Source organism: Mastomys coucha, unplaced genomic scaffold (assembly GCF_008632895.1).
Source record: "Mastomys coucha isolate ucsf_1 unplaced genomic scaffold, UCSF_Mcou_1 pScaffold15, whole genome shotgun sequence".
Taxonomy (NCBI): Eukaryota; Metazoa; Chordata; class Mammalia; order Rodentia; family Muridae; genus Mastomys; species Mastomys coucha.
In genome coordinates this window covers 19,366,245-19,393,601 of record NW_022196897.1, presented here as the reverse complement: position 1 = coordinate 19,393,601, position 27,357 = coordinate 19,366,245, and the positions used below count along the sequence as shown (strand labels likewise).

Here is a 27,357-nt window from a genome sequence, read left to right as displayed (position 1 = left end):
CCCCCCCCCCCCCCCCACACACACACCCAGCATTCTCTCAGAGCTCCAGCAGGGGAAAACAGAAAGTTGCTAAGTAACTTTGTATCTTTTTTTTTGTTTTTTCGAGACAGGGTTTCTCTGTATAGCCCTGGCTGTCCTGGAACTCACTCTGTAGACCAGGCTGGCCTCGAAATCAGAAATGCACCTACCTCTGCCTCCCAAGTGCTGGGATTAAAGGCGTGCGCCACCACCCTCCGACATGGGTCCCTAGAGCAAGCATTTAGATTCCAACCTGGCCTGGTACCACAAGATTCTCTGGCCTGGCCGACAGAAACATGGAGAAAAACTACACCATCCCCCGCAGCAGTCCAGGGAGAGGAGAACACAGGTGGCATCTAGGGTTCCAGAAAGATCCAAGGCTTGCCAGCTACTGTCCATCGCAGATATCCCCTGGGAAAATGAGACTGGCAGCACCAGCAGCTGAGAGTGGGTGGAAGTGCATGCAGAAGCCGGCTCCTCTAGCGCACCGCACCAGCCCAAGGTTGTCAGCGGCTACCAGAAGGTCCCAGGCTTACAGCAAAGTCTCAATGAAGAGATGTGAGCACTGTTAATATTCCAGGTCCTAACTCGTGGAGTGTTAAAGTTAATTGTGACTGATCAGAAAGGGCTTGTTTTTAGAGCTTAGTGTGTGTGTGTGTGTTGTGTATATTTTAAAGCTCTCCCCTCTCTTGGCAGGGGTAGGGGTACAGATGATTTCTCTGTAGTTCTGAAAAATAAGAAAATCGGTGACAGAAACCCAATTTTAAAAGACTGGATTTGGGGCTTTTGACAGTTGGTATACAAACCACCGAGCAAAGAGGGGGAAATGACAGCTGAGCCCGTGCTGCTGTGGAATAGACAACAGACATCTTCAGAGTGACACGCACCGCGGCTCCAAGTGTCTATTTTCATCTCCCCATGTTTATGGGAAAGACAGAGGTGTCAGCAGCCCTCTATGGAGCAGCTTCAATCACACCCTAATTACCACTAGGAAGGGGGGTAGTGGCTGGGGTGGTGGGAGGGGGAGAATGGACCATGAGGAAGAAGTGAGGACTACACAGCTGCAGCAGCTCAAATTCTTCTCATTCATTGCCGAGATTGCCGGTTAGGCTGAGAGATTTGGTAAAACTGAGTAGACTCCACCAAACCCTCAGGAGTCAGGCTAGAGGTTAGGGTGTGTGGACCCGAGGCTCGGACATTCAGGGGAAGGAGTTTGGGAAGGTGGAAGGGTGGAGGGCCGGTAGAGCATAGATTGACTGGAGCTCCAGGGCTCCTTTCTTAGGTACCAGGACCAAGGCTGGAGGTGGTTGCCATGGTGATGAGAGGAAGTCAGGGTGGGAGTCTAAGCTATTCTCTAGGCGCTTGTGCCCAGGTGGCCCATCCTGTGGATCAGGTTGGGTGTGTGAGACTAGCCGTGCCTGACCTGTCACCCCAGTCTTCTGCTTCACAGGTCTCCCCTTGCTGTCCACCTGGAAGGTTCTAGGTGAGCACGGCTTCTGGAAGGGTTGGACAGGCATGCAGGGAGACTGGATAAGAGGGCAAGTGCGCTGCTCTCCAGAAAATGACGTTCAGGGGGCAAGTGGGAGAGCGAATGGGAAGATGGAAGACAGAAGGTAAGATAAGAAAGCTGACCGGCACTGGTGTGTGGAGTTGGGGGCAGTGAGGGGAAGAACGAGCAGAATGGGGAGAGAAGCATGGGTGAGCAGCCAATAAGGGAAGGCCAGAGAAGAGTGAGGTAAAGAACACACAGAGGCAGGAGGGACAGACACAGCCGGGAGGCTCCTTCCTGGACTCCCTCCCTGCTCCTTCCCTCCTCCTCTTCCTCTTCTTCCTCCTCCTCCTCTTCAGGCTCCTTCTCTTTTCTCTTCCTCCTCCTCTTCCTCCTCAGGCTCCTCCCACTGACTTCATTCGCTTCACTTAATTAGCCCCCTCTGGAGTTAGGAAGATGATGTGATACTAAAGACTGAACAGCCACAATACAGCCAAGCCATTCCACCAGAGGCTCCCCAGCTCTCAGGCTCTGACCCTGTGGTTCCCCACAAGGGCCTGCCGTGCCAGCCAGGCCACCCAGACCCAGGGTACAGATGCTGCTCAACTCCCTATGCTCCTACCCTGTCCTCCCCCCCCACCACCACCACCCCGGCCCCAGAAGAAAAAAGTAAGCTCTTAATGAATGTCAATTACCAGCTTTGTGAAATCAATACAAATGACATTTCTCCCACATACACCAAGGTCTGGAGAACTCCAGCTCTGCCCTCAACGTAATCAACGATTAACAGCGCCTCTGTCGCTATTCATCTAATAAACTCAAGGGGAGTCCATAGTACCCTCATTGTCTGTTTTTGCTTGGAGTGTAGAAATAAAGACAGGGTACCCTAAAATTACCAAGCATGAAAACAGGCAAGTGTAAACTCCTGGAGAGATCTCCTAGGCTACTCGCTTTTCCATTTGAAGATTAGTGTTTCAGAGACAGAAAGCAATTTGTCTAAGGCTACACAGCAATTTTCCTCCCCAAGACTGTAAAATTCTGTTTTTGGGGACAGCTGCCCACAGATACACACAATATCTAGGTAGAGTTGAGGACTGAGCTCCGGGCGTGTGACAAGGAGCCAGTGGGGTTGGGACACACTTAGTTTCACGCTGTGGGTCTTCTAGGGACCTCGATCAGGAAGGTAGTCTACCTCCAAGATACATCATCTCAACCCATTCACAGGTAAGGAGGTAAAAACTCAGGAGGGTTGATTTCTCAGTGGAGATGGAGTCAGGATCAGGGCTCAGGCTGGGTACTAACAGCAGGTCTGCAGAGACCCACCACCAGGCCCGCTGGGTACCCCCTCCCCGCTCTAACCTCTCTCTATCATACATCCAACCCACTGGGAACTGTCCACTGCCGCTGCCTTCTCCAGGTTGTCTTCCCTGATTACTGTAGTCCCAGCTTTTCTCATCACCTGTTTTCTCTTTCCACTCATTTTACAGCTTCACCCAGCAGGACAGTACAGGGTGGGGCCTGGCCAAGCCCTTATCTTCCTAGTAAAGGAAATGAGTAACTACCCAGTGAGACCCGCAGTACCTAGCAGCTGTGCCGAGCTGCCTCAGGACTCAGTAGGACAGTGGCACAGCCAATTAGTGATATTGGTCATATTCCCAAGCAATACTGGACCCCAGGGGTCAAAGGCTGCCTTTGTGCTTACCCAGAATTCCCCTGGGGACTGGGACACTCCCACAGAACCTGTTCACACTATCAAGCTTGGGTCCAAACTTGGATCTGTCCACCCCCACAGTCCAGACTCCTAGGGCTTCTCCCCATGCCCACTGAGCAGATGACCATCAACTTGAGTCCTGCCTGTAACTCACAGGGAGCCCTTGCCCCTTCAGGACCTCAGTTTCCCCATCTGTAAAAATCAGAGGTACTACTTTCTCCCAAGGCCCCTTGGAGGAATTCCTTTGTGTGGCTCCCAAGGGCAGGTGGAGACAAAGGGACATTTAATGAGATGTTAAATAGGTAAGAGACAAAGGTAGGCTGGGAATGAAAGGAGACACTCATTAGCACATTATTCTTTACAAGGCCTTCTCAGGAGAGCTGCAGTTGTGCAGATTTCTCACAGGAGATGAGAATGTGGGAAGAGGAAAACCTGGGGGGACAATCGACTCCAGCTCTGCCCAACCCCCAACTATCAGAGGCAGGACTCAGTAAGGGAAACTGAGGCCCACAGCTTGCCAGTTCAAGACAGCAAGGCCAGGGTCTGGGATCTATCTGCATCTTCTCTCACAGCTGACAGCTGGTGCTGCATGTCAGCTCTATTGGGACTTAGGATCTCAATTTAAAAATCTCCCTAGGGATCAAGACTGGGACTGAATCTTGGCCTGGTTTTATTTGGCTGTTATTGTCCCCAATCAGCTATGAAGCAAAGCCATTTAAAGGCCCTACACGTGTCACTGGTATTTAAACGTTCAGGGGCCCTAATTGCCCCAAAACACTCCATCATTGATATCACACACACACACACACACACACACACACACACACACACTAGAGAGAGAGGGGGGGGGGAAGGGAGAGACAGACAGACAGACAGACAGACAGACAGACAGACAAACAGAGACAGAGACAGAGAACTGGCCAGGACCTGGGATGGAGATGCTCAATGGATAGGAAAGTGAAGAGGAAGAGGGTGTTATAGACAGCAAATGGCCCAGAACTGACTGGGAGTTGTGTAAAAACAGAGGTAGGCACCTGCCTGGGGACCAACTTTCTATCTCCAAGCCAGGAAGGGGATCTGATGGCCCTGCGGTCCCATAATGGCAACCTGGACCAGCCAAGTGACGGGCATGCCACCTAAAGGTAGAGCCTATATCTGTCTCTAGCAAAAAGGCTTTGGAGCCATGCCTGAATAGGCCTGACCTGCTTAGGATTCTTGTGTGTAGCTCACAGCGCCTTCCCTGGCAAGAGTCCCACTCTACTGCGTGCCTGGTGCTAGAGAAGTGCCTTAATGACCACGAAATTGGCCCTGCATGGTCCGCCTCTTAACCTGACTGGCCCCCCGTGACACAAGACAGCCTGACCTCCAGGTCGACCTCTTTCCCAGACCCCTCCCAACACAAGAGGCGGCTCCTCTCACAGCACCCTGAGAAGTCAGGGCAAAGGCCACTGTTCACACTTCATCTTCAGTCCTCACTTCATGGGATGTAAGAGAAAGCAAGAGGAAGCCAAAGTGGCCTGGGGTGAAAGGTGACACCCAGGTGGTACAGGAGCTGAGGTGCGGAAGCCTCCCTGCTGTGATCCTACTTACCCCGGGACTTCATTCCAATGAAGCGGTTCTCCACAATGTCAATGCGACCCACTCCGTGCTTGCCCCTGAAAAGGAATGGGTCACTCAGACTCAGGTACTGGCACAAGGATTGGGGACAAAGGCACCCACTGAGCAGGTGCCTGTCTTTGGCTTGGCTGAAGGCCTAACCATGGGCATATTGACTCTGTCTCAGGCTCTATGACTCAGAACATCTGAGCCAGGAAAACAGGCTCAAGTGGAGAGGTGGGTAACCTAAGGCCCTGAAAGAGAGCAGATTGTTTGGGTCACTCTGGGCACTCTGCCCACTACGTCTACACTGGGACTTGCTTGATCCTAACCCTCACTGGGGACTTATCTTTCTTTGTCCTTGAGGCCTGACTCAGCCGAAGGCCTGCAGCCACAGCTGGACCGACCATAGGAGGTGATGGTAGCCTTGGAACTTTTGTCTTCATGGTTGTGGATTTAAACCAATACCAAATGCCAAACCAATACCCTCAGCCCAGGACACTATGTCTACAGGGACAAACTGCCAGACCTCCAGGTCATGAACTTCAGCTGTGACCATTCGTCACAAAAGTCCAGGCCTTGCTTGCTTGAGGTGGCAGTCCTGGGGGTCCCAGGCAGTCTGTGGACACTCACGCAACTTCGTTCAGGTACATGAAGAGTTCCAAGGACGTGTTGTGGGTAGTGCCATCTTTGATGTTGGTTACCTTCACAGGGACTCCTGGGGCAGAAAGAGAGGACAGTGGGCCTCCAGGCTGGGGCTCTGCGGAGCAGCCTGTGCCCACCACCCCACCCTCTCCCTCCACCCACATCGCCTTAAATGGATGTGACAGACATGGAGTCCGAATGACTCCTTCAAAGCCCTGAGCTGGGGGGAGAGAAGGGGCGAGAAAGCCCCCCAGAATGAAAGAGGAAAATGCAATAAAAACGCTTGCCCCCTCCCTCCCATTCTCTCTGCCCCTTTAGCATTTAGGGGCTGTGAAATTGGAACCAGGCCCTGAACTAATTGAATTTCACGCTTCGCCATTGTCTTACCAGTGAGCACCTTCTGTCCCCACCAGCTACCCAGGGGCCGCCTGGCCGAGGTGCAGCCAGACCCTATGAGTACGCACAGGCGTGTGTGCAAGTGCTGGCGTGCACGCACGCACACACACACACACACACATAAACACACACACACATAAACACACACACACACACACACACACGCATCTAAGCAGCTCTCTGCCACACTTGCCAGGTGGATGTGGACCTCTCGGCCCAACCTTGTACCCTAGACCTTCAGAAAGCCACCTGATGGATGAGCTGGGGGTGATGCCCACTCTAGCAGATATCCTCGAATTCTGGGATTTGTTGTCTGGGGTGGCAGGAGGGAGACAGCCGAGGCTGAAGGGCTGTGTCAAGGGGGGTGGTGGGGAGGGGGCAGTGGGTGGGTTTGGGGTTGACTTTGAATAGCAAGGGGCACTTTCTCGAGCGGTGTGAAATGGGTAATAAATGTATTAGGGGTCTAACAAGAGAGCCGTAACAGTGACAAAGAAAAGCTGTTCAAAGTTGGCGGCTAATCCCCCACCCATCTGCCTGGCTCATTACCATGTAGCGAGCCATCGGGTGCCAATCAGGGCTCAATAGCGGCTTTGGAGTCTTTATTAGCCAGGCGCCGTTTGGAGGGGCTCTGCTCAGGGCGCTGACAGCCTCACCATTCTTAACCCCCATTTCCAGGGGTTTTATAACTTGGTTGTAAATTGCTATTAAATGTAAGTCTGCCCAATAATGAACCTTAAGCCCCCTCACCACCCCCTACCCCTCGTCTCTCTCTTTCTCTCTTTCCCTGGCCCTATTATCACCCAACGCTGGGGCCTTGGATGGGGCCTGCCTGGGAGGAAAGGTTGACATTGTTGGTGCTGCCGCCCGAGAAAGCCTCTTAGCTTTTAAAATAGTTAATAATTAGATTAAAACTTCAAATAAATTAACTAGAGAGTGAATGAGGAGTAGGCTAGGGAGGGGGCCTCCTTCCCTCTTTTCAGAGAGCCGTCTCTTCTTCAACTCTGCCTGAGGCTACCCTGCGCCTCCAGAACAGGCTGTTGGAGGCTTGTGCCCGGGACCCTCTGCCACCTCCAGCTCCCAGGGGTTTGAGGGCCTCGTGGGAGAAGTCTGCAGTGTGGCCTGGCCCATCCTACCATCTGCTCAGAGTAAAGCTCCCAACAGAGGGTTTGAGGGGAATCTAAGACTTCTACTGTGTCTAGGGTCCCACCAAGGTCTCCTTGGTCCCTGGGTAATGTGACAGGTAAACTGACACAGCTAAACAGGCACAAAAACGGCACTGGCAGGTGGGACGGTCCCTTGGGAAAAGCTGTGGGTAGAAAGGCTTGTCCTGGTACCATACCCTCACTATAGCCTCAAGTTATGCTGGGTTCCTGCAAACTGCTTTGTCACAGCCTTGTCACAGCCTGTTTTACAGGAATGCACACTTCAGCCCCAGAAAGGTCAAGTTGCACAAGATCATAGCAGGCAAAGGATGCCTGGGGTCGGTCTCCAGCTTCCCGCCACCCCCATCACCCTGTCTTCCAATTCTGAGGTGCACTGGAGAACGTCTGAGAGCATAAGAGACCCTCTTGCTGGTGCTCCGGCCTGGTGGCCACTTTGTGGATGGCCTGTCTGGGTCTGTACTGCCTCATGACTCCTCTCGCTCCTGCCAGGTACAATTTTTCCCTCAGGAAGCCTGCTTGGGAGTATCTCTTCCTTGTATCCCCATACTCTCTCTCAGTTGGGTTCTAGTCCAATCACCAGGCATGACTATGCGCAGTTTCTTTCCTCTAGGACACGAGAGAGGAACCAGAGGGGCAGCAACTTTGAGTCCGGGTGACTGGAGACCCCAGACAGCTAAGTTAGGGTGAACCAAGCTTTAAGGGTGGAGTCTTCAGAGTCCCTCAAGGCAGCTTTGCGGCTGACTTGCCACTACTAAGCATTTTCTGATGGCACCATTGGCTGTATGCCCTCCCTACAGACCTCCTTGCACACTAGGAAAAGAACAGGGTCCTCCCACCCCCAACCCCAGCTTATAAATGGGGAAACTGAGGCTCAAGGAAGTAGAGAATGACTTTCGCCAAGCTGGCTACTTTAGGATCCGGTGTTAGCGTATGGCACTGTAGCCTGGAAACCCATCCTCCCAAGGTTGGAAGCTCATACTCTAGCTTCCAGGAATGCAAGGAGTTAGAGGCCCTAGGCCCAGGAAGGTAGAAGAACGAGACTAGGACCCTTAAAGCCTACCCCTTTCACTCTTGATGGGTGGGCACATACCTTTTTTGAATTCTATCTCAAGGACATCTGGGCTGTTGGGAGCTTTGGCAGGGTCCTGAGTTTTTGTGTAGAGACCTGGAGGTGCTTGGTTCTAAAACAGAAAGAAACAGGACTTGAGACATCATGAGCGACACCAAGCAATACACTTGCTTCCCACCTCCTGCAGGTACCTGACCCTCCTTGCTCCTGTCTAGGACCATAGGCGCCTGGCACTTCCCCATCAGCCAGAGGTTCCAATGGACTCCCCGCTCCCAGCCAGCCCAGCCTGCCAGGGGCCTGAGAAACAAAGGGCTCAAGAAATCAGACAATTTTTCCCCTCAACTTGATCTCATCTTTTTCTTTGCCGCCCCCACAGCTGGAGGCAGAATAGCGGGAGAGAAACAAGTCAGGCAGGAAAGAGGGACTTCCACAGGACCGCAGTACACAGGCTTCCCGGGAGCTGCGCGCACGCACACTTGCGTCAGTGCCTGGAATTGGGGTTTATTCTGCACTGACCGAAAAGCTAATGACTGTGCGTGACCCCAGCAGGTGCTTGAGCGGGCTGAGCCATCCTCGGGGTCTCTGAGGTTAATACTCACGGGGAGAAAAGAGAAGAACAAAGCAAAAACCATTTGAAAACACATCAACCTTTATGTATATTTTTCCTTGGGTGCGTTAGAAAATGGGCCTCTCTTCCTTAGGCAGAGGTGGAGGGGCTGCTTGATGCCCAGGACTTTCTCAAAATTCCCTCCAGAGTCTCCAGCTCCCCGTGAACCCAAGCCTGAAGCCTGGATACTTGCCACCATTAGGACATTAGGGGTGTCTGGGCCTGCCTGAGTTTGTCCCAGGGGCACCCTGTCCCCAGCTGCTCTGTCCACCTGCTGACGGCTGGGTGCTGCTGACCACAGCCTTTTCATTGCAACTGCAAGCTCATTCATACAGCACTGCTCATTTTGGAGACCCACCCAAGCAGCTTTGCCTGCTACGGAACAAATGCTGCTGCCCCATCTGCGGAGGCAGAAATGGAGGCTGTAGGGAGGCACTGTTGACTGCTGAGTTTTGTATGAGGCGTGCTCTACACTGTGGCTGCAAACATTCCTGGCCACCCAGCACATGGGAGGGGAAATCACAAGGCCTCCACAACTGGGGTGAGTTTGCTCTGTGTTGTTTCACAGACAGGGCCTCATGGAACCCCAGTTGGCCTTGCACTTCTGATCTTCCTGTCCCCTAACTCCCACCTGCTAGGATTACTACCAGACGCAACTGTTGTTGGGGTGGTGGAGAATACCCCTAGGCTAGATGTCAGGCTGTGCTGCTTTCAGAAAGTGGCTGTACCTCTCTGAGCCTCAGTTTCTGCCTAGGGAAAGGATATGTCTTTCCCTTGACTGTCTTAACGTTGAAATGTTAAGCAAGGCCTGGTGTGAATGGCCACTTGCTGTGAAGGTGGAGAGTCCACCTGTGATGGACACTGTGCCTCCCTCTAGAAGAGGCCACAGGAAGGTAGTCTGGTCCACGTATTGTGGATTCTTTACCACAGCTTAGGTGTGGAGTGACCAAACAGCCTCATTTCCGGACCTTCCTGGATTTAACAGCAGAAATATATTTCAAGAATCCTTGGTGCCACACACAGTGGTAACGTTTACTGTTCCCACTCTACTGCTGAATTCCAAGAGATGCTGGGCTGGGAGCCACACCCTCCTAAAGGGCTATTTGTGTGGTGGACACACACACAGAGTGGCCTTAAAGACAGACCCAGGGAGATGCAAAGGATCCTTATGAAACACCCCTAGCAAGAGATCTCCAGGAACCAAAGCGAAAGTATGGCCCAGAGAAGTGGCTGGTCCACATCACACCTTCGCCCTCTTTCCTGCATCTCATGCTGCTTCCCAGCTGCTATGGCAACCTGGGCTGAGAAATAGATGCCTGTGGCTGAGTGTCAAACCATTCATCACGGGGCAGACCTCAGAGAAATGCCACGTTCCCAGACCCTCTCTGGGCAGTGCAAAGACCGCCATTCCTTGGGTATAGAAGACCTGACACTGGGCCTTGTGGTAACCAGTGGAGCCCTTCTTCAGTCACTCAGCTCCCTGCCCAGAGCTCCCCACCCCGCTCAAGTCAAACTGCTAAACCTCTCCTCCCTCTGTGCCCAGCTGTACTGACTGTGGCCACCTCAGGGTTGAACCTGTCCTTTCTCTGACCACACGCCAAGGGTAGAGGATGGGTGCCTTGGGAAGGGAGCAAGAGATAAGAAAGGTCCTCAGGACAGGACAAGGTCACATACTCTACAGAGGTAGTCAGGGCTGGGATGGGCAGCTGACATCCTGAATTCTGTCAGATAACTAAATAGAAATAAGCCAATGTTTGCTTTGCATTCTGAGCTTGCTGGGTGCCTGCCTTCTTTTTAACTCTCCTTCCTAAAAGCTCAGTTCAAATGACAAATAGTTTGCTGCTGAGTATTTGGTGCCATTTATCCACCCCAGCAGGAGGGCTCACTTCCAATGTCATCTGGGTAGTATAGGGGAAGGGAGGGAGAGAGAGAGAGAGAGAGAGAGAGAGAGAGAGAGAGAGAGAGAGGGAGGGGGAGAGAGAGAGAGAGAGAGGAGGGAGTTGGGGCTGGGCAGCAAAAGAAAGCATGAAACAGGGCCTGCGAAGGAGGGATTGCGACAAATGGCCCATGAACTAACCCATGATGTAGAGGCATGATGAATGTGGGGATGGCTTATTCACCCATCAGATATGGCGGCCGGCGGCTGAATGAACTCTTTCACTGTGGGCCGTATGAAGTTAAAGCAAGTAAATTTCTATCTTTCTTCGTATTAGCTGCCTCATTGCCCTTCAATCAGCCCCGGCGGAGGCAGAAAATGGCTCAGCCATCTGCCTCAAACCCTCCCGTCCGCAGACCTCGGGTCTTTTTTGGGGGGAGGGGGGAAAAGGGCCCCTGAAAGCTCTCAGTGCTCCTCCCCAAGGGTGGGGGAGGGCTGGGGGCACTGCATGGAACAGGGGCATCTGGGTGCTGTAGGATGGGGACAAACCTCTATGGCCAAGCCAACATAGAGGACAATGCTGTCAGTCCCCTGCCCAAGGCAGAGGGAGCGGCTGGGACTCTGGGTGTCTCTCCTCTACGTGTCTCTCCTCTACCCTGCTACCCACCCTAGCCTGTTCCTACTGCTTGATGAGAGGAAATTGGTTGGAGGGTGTAAGGCAGTGAGAAGCAGAGTTTTGGGGTTCTGATACGGGGTGCTTATCTCTGGGACCTGAGTCCTGGTGGTGACAGTACCCTTGGTGCAGATGTGCTAGCCCAGGGACCCAGATCTGTCCATAGTGATGTGGTAATCACACCAAGTCTCCCTCAGACCCCAAGCTGCTCAAGTGGCTTCAGCTCTGGGTCTCCAGTTCTGAGGTGCCCAATCTGGGGTGTTACTTTTCTAGTGAGGACAAAGCCACAGGCTGCCCAGAGAAAGTGGAGGAGTTTTTGTTTGTTTGTTTGGTTGGGTTTTTTTTACCAGTGTACCTGGCCAACAGGAGCCTGGCCTGAAAGTACCTAGAAGTGTTGCTCAGTAGTTCAGTTCTGGGCCCCCCTCAGGGTGACTGACTGGCTAATGAGGAATGGTTGGCCTGAGTGTCATGGGGTCAGCAGAGCATGAACTGGAAAAACCTGTGGCCAGCAGGCAGCAGCCCCATGGGCCCATCAGTCCCCAGGGGAGCTGTGGGGGCAAGAACACCAGCTCTACCTATGACAAGTGCGGGCTCAGGGATGCCGTTGCCTCTGCACTGATACCCAGTCCAGCCTGTTCCTACTGTTGAGTGAGCGGAGCTCTAAGTAAACTTAGGACACCTACTCTGTCTGAACTGTGGCCTGAAGAGAAAGCAAGCCCCTCATCCCCCTGCCTCAGACCTTGTCCCGTGCCATGCTAAGCACTTTCTCTTTCTTTGTGCAAGATAAGACAGGATGGTTGCCTGTGGGAAGGTATGGGGTGGGGGTGGGGTAGGGAGCAGAGCACTGAGAGCCCCAGCTTCAGTTCTTGCTCAGCAGCTGCACCAGGGATGAGTCACTGCACTGCCTCAGTTTTTCCACCTATAAAATGAGACTGTGGCCAGTCAGAATCCAAGGAAAATCAAGGCAGGAAAATGCCAGAGCCAGGTCTAGGGTCAGACGGCCATCAGTGAGTGACTGGTGGGTAGGCCTGGTGGTGCCAGGGTAGGGAATGCAGGGATGGGGTCAGGAGGACAGACCTGGGCAAGAGGGTACCCTGGGACCTTGGTATGAGGCTCCAGACCTAAACTGCCCTACCAATCCTCCTCCCGATGGTCTGATCTCCTAGGCCCAGATGCCCAAATTCTCTGATGTCTTCCAAGCAGACTAACCCATCCTCAAAGCAGCTGCCCAGGGTATGGGGCTGGCCCAGGAAAAGGGCAGTCATTCCCTTTAGGACAAAGAGATTTTTCTCCTGCGTACCCCTACTTCCCACAGTGGGCACGAAGAGACAACGAAGCCCCTGGGGAGAGAAACCTTAAAGTTTGAAATGGGTCTTTGGGTCCATCCCGGCCAACCCAGGAGGCTGCCGCCTGGCTCCATGGGTCATTGCGTCTTAGCCTCACCCTAATCCAGGCAGAATGGCCCAACGCCTGCCATAGCTGGTGGGCATAAGCGGAGCCCTCCCACAAGTGCCTCATCTGCTTAATCACTTCTTTATTGTCTTTCAATCACACTTTCTCTCTGCCTCCCTGAAATGGTTCCCTCCACCATTCATCTTTACAGCAATTAGAAAAAGAACACCAGGGAAGGAGTGGGGGGGAGGAGGCAGGGACGGCACACAGCGTGGAGGGGGCAGGCAGAGTAGCCCGTGGGGGAGAGTTTGACAGAGCAGAATGCATAGTTACTCGAGCCTCTTGTGAAATTTCAAATTAGGTCTCACATACGTCAGATAACATGAGCACAGAGGCCCACCATAGGCAGCCGGTTCCCAGGCAAAGTGGCTTACCTTGGGGTTTTCCAGGATCCCAGCCTCATAGCTGTAGGAGAGAGGTGAGTTGAGTATACAGAATAATATCAGGCACACCCTCACCTTCCTGTGGATGGCCCACAAGTCTAAAGCAGCCGCTGCCAACCCTACTGAGAACACTCTGAGCCACCCCAGTTAGCTGTGGGAACTCAGGTTGCAAGGAAGAGGGGTTTCCCACCCCCTCCCACCCCACGCAGTCTTGTGGGTGCAGCCCTGGTCCCCCCTCATGAGCGCCTCTGCCTCCACTCATCCCAGGAACACCCTTTTTTATCCTTGAGGGTTTTCCCGCCTCTGAGAAGTTGTTCCCAATACCCCAGGAAACAGGCCTGCCAGGTCACTGTGTAGGGAGTGGAAATGGCAAACTCAAGCTCAGAGGAGCTGTGCTTTCTCTTTCCGGTTTATTTTTATTTTATGGGTAGGAGTGTTTGCCTGCATGTATGTCTGGGTACCCCACTGTGCAGTGCCCCTGGAGGCCAGAAGAGGGCACTGGATCCCCTGCAGTTACAGGTGGCTGAGAGCCACCGTGTGGGTGCTGGGAACCAAACCCAGGTCCTCTGCAAGAGCAGCCAGTGCTCTTAACCACTGGATGGTCTCCTCAGTACCAGGAGGGATTAGACTTACCTGATGTGCATAAGGTTCTCATCCATACTCCAGGGGCTCTTGGGTGTGACAGGGATGGGGATTCCATGTTGCTACAGGTGAAGGTAAAATGGACAGGTGAGGCGCCTGGAAGGGCACGTGAAGGTCATTCGAGAGCCACTGCCTGGGATCCCTCAAGGTGCCAGTTAGCTCCCAACTCTGGCCTCCTCTCCCTTCCTCAGGCTACCCAGGGAGGGAGGGAGGGAGGAGCATAACCACTAGAGGCACCCTCATTAATCACAAGACAGCAGAATGCAGGCTGACCTTGGAATTTCTTCCAGAAGATTTCATGAGCCTATATTCCAGGATGCTTAGAAGCCCTTAGGAGCAGATCCTGGCTAAGCATGTCTTGGCACCTGTTACCGATACCCACCATTTCCTAAGAGCTGGGGGCTTTAATAGTCTACTGTGCAGCCATAAAAGTGGGCCACAGTGGAAAGGCGGACTATTGATAGAAGGCTCCACTACAGGGTTATCTCCTGAGACCAACCTCCAAGCCATGCAGTCAACTCTAAAGGGAGACTGAGATGCCCCACACCCCCACCCGCCACTTCCATTAGTTGTGGCTTGAGGCTTTTCGACTTCCAAATGGTCCTCACCATTGTTAAAGGAGATCTGCTCAGATGCCGGACCAGGCAGTGGCTGGCCACCCTTGAAGGTCTATCTTGCTCATTTTCCAGGGGAAGGAGGAAGAGGCTGCCCTTGTTGCCCCTGAGCACAGACACTTCGCTGTAACTACCCATGAACTCTGACCTTTAGCTCAGGAAGTAGGCCCAGCTCAGTGGCCAGCCAGTGCTGGTACTTAAGATTCTAGGCAGGGGGTGGGGAAAGTCCTTCATCACAAGCAAGTTTAAAGCAATGCTGAAAGAAAAGAGGGCCAGTCCCTCGGGTTGTTCCTTCAGCTAAACAACAACAAAAAAAAAAAAAAAAAAAAAAAAAAAAAGAAAGAAAGAAAGAAAAGAAAAGAAAAGGCAGGGTCGGGCGTTTCCAGTGGGAACCCCAGCCGCTTAGGAGGCTGAGGCAGGAAGATCACTGTTATTTGATGTAAGCTTCGTCTGTGTAGGGAGTCCCTCACTTTGGACTGGGTGAGACCACGTCTCAATACAAACAAAACACCACCACCCACTACAGCAAAGCCACAATCGCCCCTGCGTTTTTTTGTCCTTTGACTTAAACAGCATAGGCAACTAGAATAGACGTCACTTCCTAGCTGCTCAGTGCTGAGGGAGCTGTGCTTTCCAAACCTATCCACGCTCGCTCTCTGCTCGCCACACGTGGGACCCACAGGCTGGGACCGGGACTTTGTGAGATGGCGCTCGTGAGAGCTGAGACCTTGCTGCTGCTGGGCAGCTGAGAAGAGAGCAGCTGGCCAGGTCCCTGGAGCTTTTGTTTTTGGGGGTGGTGTGGGATCCCTTTCTCAGTTGAGCTCCATCACAGAGCATGAGGAGGACAGTAGGAGAGGGAGTAAGGAAGAGCAGGGCCGGTGGCTCCGCTCAGCAGAGCCACAGATGCCCGGAGATGACAACGAGTCAGAGTACAGGACCTTAAGCCCCAGGACTCTGTCCTGAGCTTCCCAACCCCAAAGATGTCTAGGACAACTAGGAATAGAAAACGACTGACTGCCTGTCAATGAGGAGGGACAGGCAGGGGGACGGGGCAGGTGGGGGGCCAGGGGTGGGGGTGGGTGGGGAACACAGGTGGAGGTGGGGGGGCAACTGAGAGTAGGCGCTGTTCCAGTGCCCACCTTGAACTCTGGTTTAGCATTGGTTATCTTTAGTAGTGATTTTTTTGAGGTCAAACCCAGGGACTCACCCATGTTGACCATCTAATCTCCAGCCTTCTTTCTCTTTTGAGACAAGACTTCACTGATTGACACAGGCAGACCCTGCACTCGAGATCCTCCTGCCTCAGCTTTCTCAGGCCTGGGACTGTACATCCACAGCATTAGGATGTTTCTGTTTCTAATTACTCGTAATAATGATGATAGGATAGTTTCTAGCCTTGGGTGGTGGTCCGGGGAGAGACAGAAGCCGAGCAGAGGCTTCCCCCATGCTCCGGAGTTTACCCTTTGACCCTGGCTACTTAACGGTTTTTTGAAAGCAGAGATTTTTCAAAGCCCCATTGATTTTTTTTCCCTCATCTGTCTCAGATCTTGCCTGGCTGTGAATTTCACACAAAGCCGCCCGGCTGCTCGGCTCTCCTGGTCATTTCCGGGGTGGCTGGCAGCTTTCTGGCTGGATGTGCTTAAGTTTTTCCATAGCCCCAACCTGAACCTAGCTCCCAGGATCGGGGTGGGGATACACTTTCTTTCATGACAAACTTTTTCCTGTTCTACAGGTTATTTGAGGTGGAAGCTGAGCACCTTCTCCTCAGAATCCAAAAAGAAAGGCGGGGTGGGGGTGGGAAAAGACAAAAAGGGAGGGGAGCAGACCACAAATTCAGCTATGCTGGGAAAAGCCAGGGCTGCTGTCTAGTGGAGCAGGGAGGTACCACACAGCCTCAGGTCAGCCAGGCCATGGCTTCCAACTAGACCAGTGAGGGAGCGGGGCCAAGCACAGGGCTTGTAATTCATTATCCCTAAAGATGGGGCCTGCTTCATATTCTTCTTCATCAAGGAGACAAGGGGGGAGGAAAAAGACGCCTCGCCAACCTCCACTCCCTTAATAGCACCACTATTTGCCGATTTGTTTGGCAACATATGGGTTTGCTCTTGTAAACTTGACTCTTAATAATAAAACAACAGATGGTGGAGGAGCCTCTACTCCCAGCACTCAGGGGCCTAATGGGATGCTGGCGGCTGCAGCAGCCCTGTGTTCCCCCGCAGCGTCCCCTACCACGCGGCACCTTGGCTGCAGCGAGCTTGCACAGCTAGCCGCGGCGACTGCTATTTAAAAACCTGAGCAATTTTCTGGTGTGTGCACCGACTTGCTTTTCCCCCTGTCTGATTGATTGAGGCTGTTTGTCAAGTGCTGCCATCGAGTCGCTAAAAAGAAAGGTGCCCTGGGGAGCAGCTAAGGATCTTGATGTAAAACTTCTAATATGTTTTATTGCAACTTGTATTTCAAAAAAAAAAAAAGAAAAAAAAAAAAAGGCAGGCGCCACAAAAGGCTTTGTCTGCCGTTGGCCTGGGAGCCTCTACCAGCTCCAGGGGAAGCACTGGGACAGTTAGTAGCCAGGTACTTGAGGTGCAGAGAATGGCTTCTGTGCTCAGGGTGCCACTTCCTGGCACCCACACAGAGCAGAAGTGGCATGAAGGAAGGACTCTTATTTCCCTTAGAAGAAGAGCGGGCAGTCCAGTGCCTCCCAGCTCAGCAAACTGGGGTCACCTCAGAGATGCCTGCCTAAGAAATGGACCACGCATCTACGAAAGGCTGATATGGGGTACAGACACTTGGAGAAGGGGTTCTATCTTGTATCACATGAAGATCAGTTTGGCCTTATGCCACAGGCCCCAAAAGTCCCACAGAGGCAAAGATGCGTACCTTTGCATACTCCATCAGATCATTTCGGCCCTTGAACCTGTTGTAAAACTCAGGCATCCTCCAGGGGGCGATGACCTGCAGACAGGACAAAGGGGTCAGGACATGGGAAAGCCCAGACACACACAGACACACACACACACACACACACACTCACACACCCACCCACCCACACATACACACACACACACCCCACCTTTGGGGGGGTGGTAAAGAGTCTCCTGCTGTGTCCCTCAGAAGATTTAATCCATGGAGGAGTGGTTAAGGAGACTCAGGGGACACTGCCGGGTTGTAGAAAGGCCTGTGTTCTGTGATCAAATGGCCGTGCATTCTTCCTGACCTCAATATCTCTGGCGGAGACCAGAGTGTCTGAAGGAGGTGAGCTTCAGTGGGTCAGGGACCCTGGGTGGACTGAATTGGGGTGGGAGGGAGCTGCCTTCACCACAGTGCCCCTGTAAAGCCGTGGTGGTTCGGAGAGGGAGGTGACTGAGGAAGAATTCCAGCCACACTTACTCCTCTTGGGCCCTGCTGGCCTGCGGGGTTAGGGACAGGTCCCGGAGAAGCAGAACTCAGCAGATTATCCAGTGCAATGTCACTGGTGTGGTGGACACAGTGGGGACACTTCTCAACCCCCGGTCCTGATACAGCAGCCTTTAATCAGGCCCAGCCCTGAGAGCATTGCACATTCGCCTGGGCTCCCAGACACCAACTAGCTGGGGCCCCTGCCCCTAGGCCACCACAGCCCTTGGGCTTGGCCTCTGTAAATGAAGACCCAGAAAACAGTTATCATCGCAGCCTCTACAAGTGGCCGTGAGAACTAGAAGCAGAGGTGGAAGGAGGGGCTCTGGCAGAGGCCCTACATCGCAGCTACTGCGCTGGGCGCCTTCGGAGGCCTGGCCTGCAGAGGTCAAATGTATCAGAGCTCATTACAGCTCACTTCCAGTTTCGTCCCCAAGCTGGGGACAGCTGGCAATCCATGCAAGGGACAAGGAAAGACCTGCCACAGAGAGGAAGAAGCCCAGGGGAATGGAAAAGGATTAGGTCTCCCGGGGTTACTGAGGAGCTGGAATTGAGGTTTCATAACACAGCCAGAGCTCTGGAGGAGCAGTATCAAAGAGGACAAAAAACCCCTTAGCAGTTCGGGAAATGCCGATTCCATGTTATAGTCTTGGATACATGGGGTTCAATGAAATATTAAATGATTATGTTATCCAATTCTCTCTTTCTCTCTCTCCTTGCTTTTTGAGATAGAGGATCTTGGCTGGCCTGGAACTCACTATATAGACCAGGCTGGCCTTTAAATCATACCAATCTACCTTCTTTTACTTCCTGACTGCTAGAATTAAATGTGGGTATCATTATACCCAGCTTTTATTTTATTTGTTTTAAATTGAGGCAACTAGAAAAATTGGTATGTTCCCTGGGAGGTTGCGTCTGTGGCCTGTATGGTATTGACTCTCAGCAAACTCTGGAGGAATGAATGAGGAAAGAAATGAATGAATGGAAGGAGGAGTAGACAGAAGCCTGGGCCAGTCAGGCTGGAGGGTCAAGGGTGACCAGAAGCGACAGGCTGGTCCATATTCACATGTACACCACCGGGACATGCCAAAGGCAGGGACAGTTAATTACTGAGACCCTGGGGAAGAGTCTGAGACATGGAGGGGGCATCCAGAAAGGGGTCAGAATGCAGCAACAAGAGACTGAGTCTCAGACCTGTTCCTGCCTGTACCCAGGGAATACCAAAGATACCGATGCCCCCCTGGGCACACAGACCACCCCTCCAGGAAGAATGCCAAGGAAGACTGGGACCTTTCTACAGACTGCCACCACCTGTCTACTAGTGTTCTTTAGGAGCCATGGGCACCATGGGGTGACACAGAGAAGAGCCAACAGCATAAGGACTCTGCCCTTGTCACTGGACTTCCATGTCCTGCTCACAGGGTCCACCAGGGGAGGAGCAACATCTTACCTTAATCTGGGGTGCCAGTGAGTAGCAAGTGAGCTCAAAGCGGACCTGGTCATTCCCCTGGAATGGAGGATAAGGGTTTATTGGATTTACAGGATGGATCAAGGGATGGAGGACAAATGGTAGAGGGCTTTCTTCTCTCCCACGTGTCAGCCCCTGACATATATTATCTTGTTATAAGGACAGAGACCAAAGGAGCAGATACTGCTCCATAGGAGGGGCAAGGGCTGGCACCCAGGGCATCACCAGACCAGAGCTCCGAGGAGGGTCACTCAGCATGCCTGACCTGCAACGCTATGTAAGCATGTACCCGGTGGGTGAAGGAAGGCTGGCACACTAGATGGCACCGAGGCTGTGCTTAAACCATGTTCTGGCGAATGGCGGGGCACACGCGCATAAAGAGGTGTGTCTGTGAGGTTGTGCACTGTTAGGAGCACAGTGTGTGCATGTATGCACAGTCCAGGGGGTGCCTGTAGAAGTGTGCTTCCTCTAGGGTTGGAGACCTGAATCCCAGAGACTCCAAGTAGGAAAATGTGGTCCCCTCAGCTGCCCCAACCATGTGCTTTGATCTCTCCTATACCCACAAAGTGGTAATTCCCATCGTTCCCCAGGCCTCAGTTTCCCCAATTCTATAGCAGTTGTTTTTTTGGGGAGGGGCAGAACTAAGTGACCTAAAAGAGCCTTTTGCTTTCAAACAGGAGACTGAGGCCCAGATGAGTGTCCCCCTAGGGCAGGGCCAGGCACCCAACTGTGGGCCTCAGCATCCTTGGACAAGCCTCAGAATATGTACATGGTCATCCCAAGCACGCCCATGAGACAAGAGGAGAAGGGGCAGAGTGGGCACAGGCTGCCAGGGATGCTGTCTCCTCTGCGTTGCCCGCTCTGCCACTCACAGAGAGGGAGGTGCAGGCACTGTGAAATAATAGAGGCCCCTTTTGCCTACTGTGAAAACTGCACGGGCGCAGCCAGGCAGCGGTGGGAATAACATGTTATTTCCAGAGTCTTGTCAGGTGGTGCGGAAAGCCTGTTTCCAGCTCCTCCAGCAGAGCCAGGAGCTGTGGAGAGCCGCTGTGAGCAAGCCTCTTGGACAGAGGCATCACAGCCATCCCCTCCAGTCAGTCCCCACACTGGGCACCTCCTATTACTACCATGAGGGCAGTCACAGGGGCCAGTGGACCAGAGATGAGGAGCCAGTGCCCAGGGTCACGCAGGCACCGCATCCATCCTAAGCGGGCAGTGAGCTGATTATCTCCATAAAAGCCACCCATGGGTGGGGCTGTGCTGTCCCTATCAAGGTGGGAAAACTGAGGCAGAGATGTAGAGAGCAGCGTTTTCTCTGGGATCCACATGCCAGAACATTCTAGCACAAAGCTGACTCTTAGATTTTTGCTATGCATGGCCAAGTGCTACCAGACCTGGCACTCTTTCCCCATGGCTTCAAGTTTCGCCAACACAAAAGGCAGCCTGTGCCTCCCGAGCCAGGCCCAACTGGGCTGGTGTCTGCTGACCCAGACACGGCAGGGGGATGGACACCCATCTGTTCAGAAGACAAGAGCCTGGAAAAGCTGGACAAACAGGCTTTCTTGATTCAAAGTCTGTTTCAGGCAAGCCTAGGGCCCTGCATTCCCTTTATAGACCCTGCAAGGGACTCCTCCCAGTGCTGGGGCAGCTCCTAGTAGCATGCCCAGGTGGGGGATGGGGAAACGGACAGTGTCAAATCACACGCATGTCCACATACTGGTGTATGTGTGCACTGCATGTACCATGGTGAGCACCCATGGGAATGGGAGGGTAGGGAAGGGGGGGTGCCTCCCATCTGCCCTGGGATAGCCCTGCAGATGGTGCCATTTACAAAAACACCCCTGCACCCCCAGAGTCTTCGGCTCATATTTCCAGGCTTTTCTTTTAAATCTAGAGGCTAGGGACACGTGTGTGCTCTATGCATCTCTCTGGGCAGGCTGGGGTTCCACTTACAGTGGAGTGACCAAGGATAAGAAAGATGCCTTTGTAAATGATGCTCCCTGGTTTGGGCTGCTGGAAGGAGAGCCACCTTGTCCCTGGGCTTTTGCACAGGCTGTGCAATGCATCCTGGGCTACACTGCCTTGGGTGTCATTGGCTAGCTCTTGCTCTCCTTCCAGGATGTTCCACACATCCTGCTAATGCCCCTGCTGGTTCAATGTCTCCCAGTCCCACAGTGCCTCCATCTGGCTGCACCACAGCCTGGCATACAAGAGTCATGGTGGACATACAAAAATCTCAGTGCTGGGGCTGGAGAGATGGCTCAGCAGTTAAGAGCACTTGCTATTCTTGCAGAAGGCACGAGTTCTTTTGCACCTACACGGTGGCTCACAACTACCTGTAACCCAGTTCCAAGGGATCCAACGCCTCCTCCTGACCTCTGTGGGTTAATTCACACATGTAGCACATATATCACACATCATCCAGGTACACGCACAAACACACAAACTAAAAAAATACATAAATAAATATTGTAAAGACTCCCAGTGGAGCTAAGGTACAGGGATGGCAAGTTCAAGACCAGCCTTGGGTACACAGTGAGCCCACTAAAAACAAGGAGCCTGGACAAGCCTTTAAATTCCAGTACTCAGGAGACAGGCAGAGGCATCTGAGCGGAAGGCCAGGCTGGTCTGCGTAGCAAGTGCTGGGCTATAACAACGACCCCAGGCCATGGCTCCCAGACCATCCAGGTCAAGGCAGGAATAGGCATATCATACATATATGCCTTCTGCAAAGACCAGAGACTCATTCTTGAGGTTACCCAAGGCCCTCTCTGCTCTGAGGTCCCAGTAGCCTCCTCACTCACACCTTGGCTACGGAGTCCTCCCTCCTCAGTGGGACTCTGCCAATCTCCTGTTGGGACCTGCCTTCAGCATCTCCTCCCCCAAGCCTGGCTCTGCCTCTCGGTCACCCTCTCTACCATTCTCTTGGGACAACTGCTTACTGACACATGCAGTCACCAGGGTGTGCTCTAGGCAGTCAGACACTGCATCCAAGTGCTAAGCCCAAGCCTGGTCCCAGGACCTCTCCAGGCCTCCTCTCATTCCCCAGTACACTGTCTCCCGAGGCTGTGGGCTGGGGGAAGAGGTGGGGTGTGTGTCACTTGGAGCCATGTACATATAGAGACAGGCATAGGAGTATCCCTGTGGACACCTAGACTAGGGACAGCAGAGCCAAAGTGGCACTGGCTCCTGGCAGTCTCACTGGTCTTCTTGCTGCTGGTATCAGGGGCCTTGAGATGTTTCAAGTTGGACTATAAAAAGTGGGGATACCGCCAGGCTCAATAAGCAACTGTGGGACCCATATGAAAAGATCTGTTAAAAAAATAAATAAATAAAACAAAACGGCTGCAGTGAACTCAAGGAGAGGGCACACCATCTCTGCTTCAAGCTTCCTCAAACCTAAGCCTCTGGTGCCCTCTGGTGGCCATATGCACCTAGCACAGCAAGTGGTCACTGACACAGCTAACCGGCCTGTCTGTGGCTGGCTGGGTTCTGTCTCATTCAAGACAGAACCAAAAGGAAATACAGCCCTTTGTTCTACTCAGCTGATCCCCATGGGATGGACCTTCAGAGTCCTGCCCCCAGCTTCAGCCAGCATGTCTCCCAAGGTGAGGAGTTCACTTGGAAAGATTCAGTGGCTCGGAGGTTTTATTCTGCAGATGCTTGTTCTGAGTGACCTTTGTCCTCACCCATCTCTCCCAAATAGTCCAGGAGCTGGGTGTTATTTTCATTCTCGTTTACAGATGGGGATGCTATGGCATGCTAGTTGAACTGAGAGTGCAGCTCTCTCTGATCCCAGGTCTGACCTCCTACCTTTGCTACCATGGCTGTCTTAGGGAAAGGTTGCCCATATAGCCTGCAACATCCGCCTCTCTTCATTTGGTCCCCTAGCATGCAGCTAAGCAGACTGAGTACCAGAGGAAACTAGGACCCTCTGGGGTGTGAAAACAGCTGGCCAGTCTCCCCCCCACCCCCATTTTACGGCTACTACTCAGGAGAGCTGTTCACCAACGTCCTTTGGGGGAGAATTGCCGGAACTGGGCTCAGACTCTGATCTCTCTCCCATAGCTATTCTGTGTCCTCAATGGGCCATTTGTTGTCACAGCCACTTGCCTGAGTGACACTGCTCCCTGGTTCTGCAATATGTCTACCTGTGTTCATCCCTAGAGTACAGACATCATCAGGGGAGTCTTCCTCCTGTCCCCTGCCCCAAGGCTCCTGTCCCCTGCCCCAAGGCTCCTGTCCCCTGCCCCAAGGCTCCTGTCCCCTGCCCTTTGGCAGCTTTATCAGGAGACATTCTCTTGGGCTCCCCAGGGTAGGCCATAGACTTGAGAGACTCAACTATGTCTGTGGCCAGGAGGCACCCTACCTACCCTTGACATGCCTGCCATGAGCCAGCTGAACCAGAATCCAAGGCAAAGAAGGTGCCCAAGCTTTCACAAACACCCAGTACCGTCCTGGTTGTTGGCTATTTCTGGGGCCACCCTCAGGTGATCTCTCCTAGACCAGCTTTAGCTGCATGTCTCCTGTACCCACACCATCACCAGCCCCATATCAGCAAGGTGGTAAGGCTCGTGGGTTACAGAAGGCAGGATGGTTAGGCATGTCCTGTCCCAGGCTACTGTCGCGGCACCCACTAAGTTTGAGAGCCCACTCTTAGGAGTCATCAATGCAGTGAGGAGCCCTGCCTATCCCCACAGGGTCCTCTTCAGCCTGTGCTGCACACATGCAAAGGTGATCCTCAAAGCCAGGTGCCATGACCAGGTGTGGTGGTATAAGCCTTTTAGTCCTAGAACTGGGGAGTCAGAGTCAGGCAAATCTCTATGAGTTTCAGGCTAGCCTGGTCTATAGAAAGTTCCAGAGTAGCCATGGCTACATAGAGAGACCCTGTCTTTAAGAAAGAAAAAAAAAAAAAGTCAAGTCTGATCCCCAGATCTCAGAATGTGACTTTGCTTGGTCTTCACAGAGGGAGCTGGGTTTCAGAGAGGCCATTAAGATGTCTGTTATCTGGGAAGGCAGCCTTCAAGGAAAGGAGATAGGAACAGACATCATGAAGACTCTGGAGCACCACTGAGGCCTTGACAAGCAAAGAAATGAGTCCCAGGGGCCGCCGCCGGGAGGGCAGCTTCAAACACAGCCCTCTCGGCCTTCAGAGGGAGTGGGTCACACTGCATCCTTGAGAGTTCTGCCCTTCGGAACCCACCCGGCTCTCCAGCTCTTTTTAGCTCTTTGTATTATATCCCATGGTGACATGTGCCGTGACTTTTCTGGAGCTGATACATGTGTGACCTTGGGACGGGTCTACCAAGCAGGTGACAAGGCTTCCATTGGGAGCCCAAGCACAGACGACTCAGCATGCAGATGGAAGGGACCACTGTTATTGTTCAGGCAGCCCAGCCTTCATCCTGGACAGCTCTGGGATCCTCAGTAGCCTGCTTTCCCTTCCCTCCTTCTGGTCACCAGATCCACCATCCCCCATCCCTAGCCTTACCTTTCCTGTAGCACCATGAGACACATATTTGGCCCCTTCACGTTGGGCAATCTCCACCTGTCGGCGAGCTATGCAAGGCCTGGCGAGAGAGGTGCCCAGGAGATAGCGGTCCTCGTAGAGTGCACTGGACTGGACAGCAGGCCAGATGAACTCTTCCACAAACTCCTTGCTCACATCCTCAATGAACACCTAAAGGGAGAGCAGCTGTGAGAGGGAGCCTAGCAAGGATTGGGGTCCAAAGGGAATATAGGGAGCCCCTAGCCACACCAATAGCCATATAAAATCTGAACAGGCTGTACTTGCATCCCCTTCTGTCCTGTAGTATACATCAGTATTTAGTTCTAGCCAACCACACTGTTATTCTCCCTTTTGCACTCATGGAAGACATTAGTAATCAATCCCAATAAACCATCTAGCATCATTCCCAATAGGATGAAACTCTGGTGTCCCCTAAGATCTCAAACAGAAGTGGTGAATTTCCCTAGAAGAGACTTGGCAATAACTGCAGATATCGTTGTCACAATTGCTAGATTCAGTGAGGAAAAAGATCAAGTACATAAAGCCAGGGACTCTGCTGCACATTTTAAACATCCAAGCCAAGCTGCCATGTGAGAACTTCTGAGACCCCAGTCCTGAGGAATGAAGATCCTTCTAGAGAGACCAGTGAAAGCCAGTTGTATTGAGGACTGGAGAGGTGGCTCAGCTGCTAAGAGTGCCAGCTAGTCATGTAGAGGACCCAGATCTGATTCCCAGCACCCACATGGTGGCTCACGACCATCTCTAACTGCAGTTCTAGGGGACCCAACACCTTCTTCTGATGTCTGCAAGCACCAGGTACACACACAGTATGCAGACATATATGCACCCATACATGTAATAAAGTTTAAACTGTATAACACATTGCATCAGGCACTGGGGTGTTATTTGCTGTTTTTTGTTAAGGTTAACTTCATATAGGCAACAATGAAGGGGGGTGGGCTGGAGAGATGGCTCAGTGGTTAAGAGCACTGGCTGCTCTTCCAGAGGTCCTGAGTTCAATTCCCAGCAACCAAATGGTGGCTCACAACCTCTGTAATGGGATCCGATGCCCTCTTCTGAACATGTTTGAAGACAGATTACTCACATACATACAAATAAAGAAATGAATATTTTTTTAAAAAAGTAATAATGGTAAAACTGAATGTTCCAAGCAAGCAGACTAAATACAGGCATACGGAGGGGTGGTGATACCAAAGGAACCGAGACGTAAGAGGCACCACACCAGAGTCCCTGCACAGACACTGGCTGAAGTCACCTCTGTCCTTGGCACTCAAGAGTGTTCTCCTTCTGTCTAGATAAGGATGAGGTGGCCCTCCCCCACCCCTCATGTGCAGAGGGAAATTCTCCTTCCAGAGTGTGACTTGGGCCTGTGACTCTCGCTCCCCAGTTCCCCTTCTGACATGTTTGTGAAGGCCTGCAGTGCCAAGCCACTGCCGGTGTCCTGCAGAGGCATCAGTTCTGACCAAGAAGGTGGGCTAGCCTTTTGTACCTCTGGAGTGTCTCCTGTTCTTTCCCTAAGTGAAAGGATTCAAGAGTGAAGCTCACTGCACTAGGAGCAGTTCACAGATGACACCAAGAAGATCTGTGACTCACCTTCCCTATTGCTTACAGCCAACATGGAGTCCTGTCTACCAGAGGACAGGTAGGACAGACAGTTGAAAGAGGGATGTGCAGGGAGATGGATGATGGGTAGACGTGGGAGAGAATGGAAAAGAGAACAAAGAAATAAAAGAGGGGCAGACCGACCAAAGAATGGGGCCAGGCAGTGGTGGGGCACGCCTTTAATCCCAGCACTTGGGAAGCAGAGGCAGGCAGATTTTCAAGTTCAAGGCCAGCCTGGTCTACAAAGTGAGTTCCAGGACAGCCAGGGCTATACAGAGAAACCCTGTCTTAGAAAAAACAAAACCCAAAAAGGACAGACAGAGGTGTGGATAGACCGATAGATGGGCAGGTAGGTTAGTAGGTAAGTAGATGGATGGATGGGAGAGTAGACAAGCAGATGAATAGATGTCAGGTGGTGCTCATCTATCTGAAAGCAGCACATTTGACCCTGCCCTCCTGGAGGGGATGCAGGGGACAGGAGCTCCGATGCCCCTCCCATCACAGCCCCACCTCTCACATCTTACTTTTTTGGCCCCAAGCTTCAGTGCCTTCTTCCTGGCCTCCTCAAAGTCTTCTTTCTGGCCAATGTTGGCCTGTGGAGCAGAAACAGAGGCCAGTAAGCCCAGGGAACAGAGGGTGTGGAGGATCTGAGGCCCCTGGGTGAACCTGGCCAGCCACCACCCACACACATTCTCCCTCAGCCATTGCAGAAGTGGTGCCTCAGGCTGGTGAGGTGGCAGAAGGAAGGAAAGGGGTGTGGGGCAACATGAGAGGCTAGGCCTACGCACCCACTCATACTTGGCACTGCATGGCTGGGTGCGTATGACACTGGTTTCCCTGTCAAAGCTGCTTCTGGCTTCTTTGACATCTTTACAACACAGGTACATGTTGTAATTATCCACAGGTCTGAGCATCTTCCTAAGGCCTAGCTGTAAGTTCCTGTCTGAGATTGCCCAGCCTTCAATCTGCCTGGTGGCAACTCTGGGGACTGTAGTGGTCTCTCTCTCTCTCTCTCTCTCTCTCTCTCTCT

At 52.6% G+C, this 27,357-nt stretch overlaps 1 protein-coding gene across 1 annotated transcript in view; it reads right to left on the bottom strand.

Annotated features, from left to right (window-relative positions):
• Window positions 1-27,357, bottom strand: part of Ass1 (argininosuccinate synthase 1) — a 48,984-nt gene that overhangs the window by 13,879 nt on the left and 7,748 nt on the right. The window contains exons 4-12 of the mRNA XM_031369743.1: window positions 26,852-26,920; window positions 24,687-24,875; window positions 19,178-19,234; window positions 17,212-17,286; window positions 13,712-13,782; window positions 13,070-13,100; window positions 8,109-8,199; window positions 5,448-5,532; window positions 4,809-4,873 (exon numbers count right to left, since the gene is read on the bottom strand). Of these exons, the coding sequence (XP_031225603.1) occupies window positions 4,809-4,873; window positions 5,448-5,532; window positions 8,109-8,199; window positions 13,070-13,100; window positions 13,712-13,782; window positions 17,212-17,286; window positions 19,178-19,234; window positions 24,687-24,875; window positions 26,852-26,920 (733 nt within the window). The remainder of the gene's footprint in view (window positions 1-4,808; window positions 4,874-5,447; window positions 5,533-8,108; window positions 8,200-13,069; window positions 13,101-13,711; window positions 13,783-17,211; window positions 17,287-19,177; window positions 19,235-24,686; window positions 24,876-26,851; window positions 26,921-27,357) is intronic.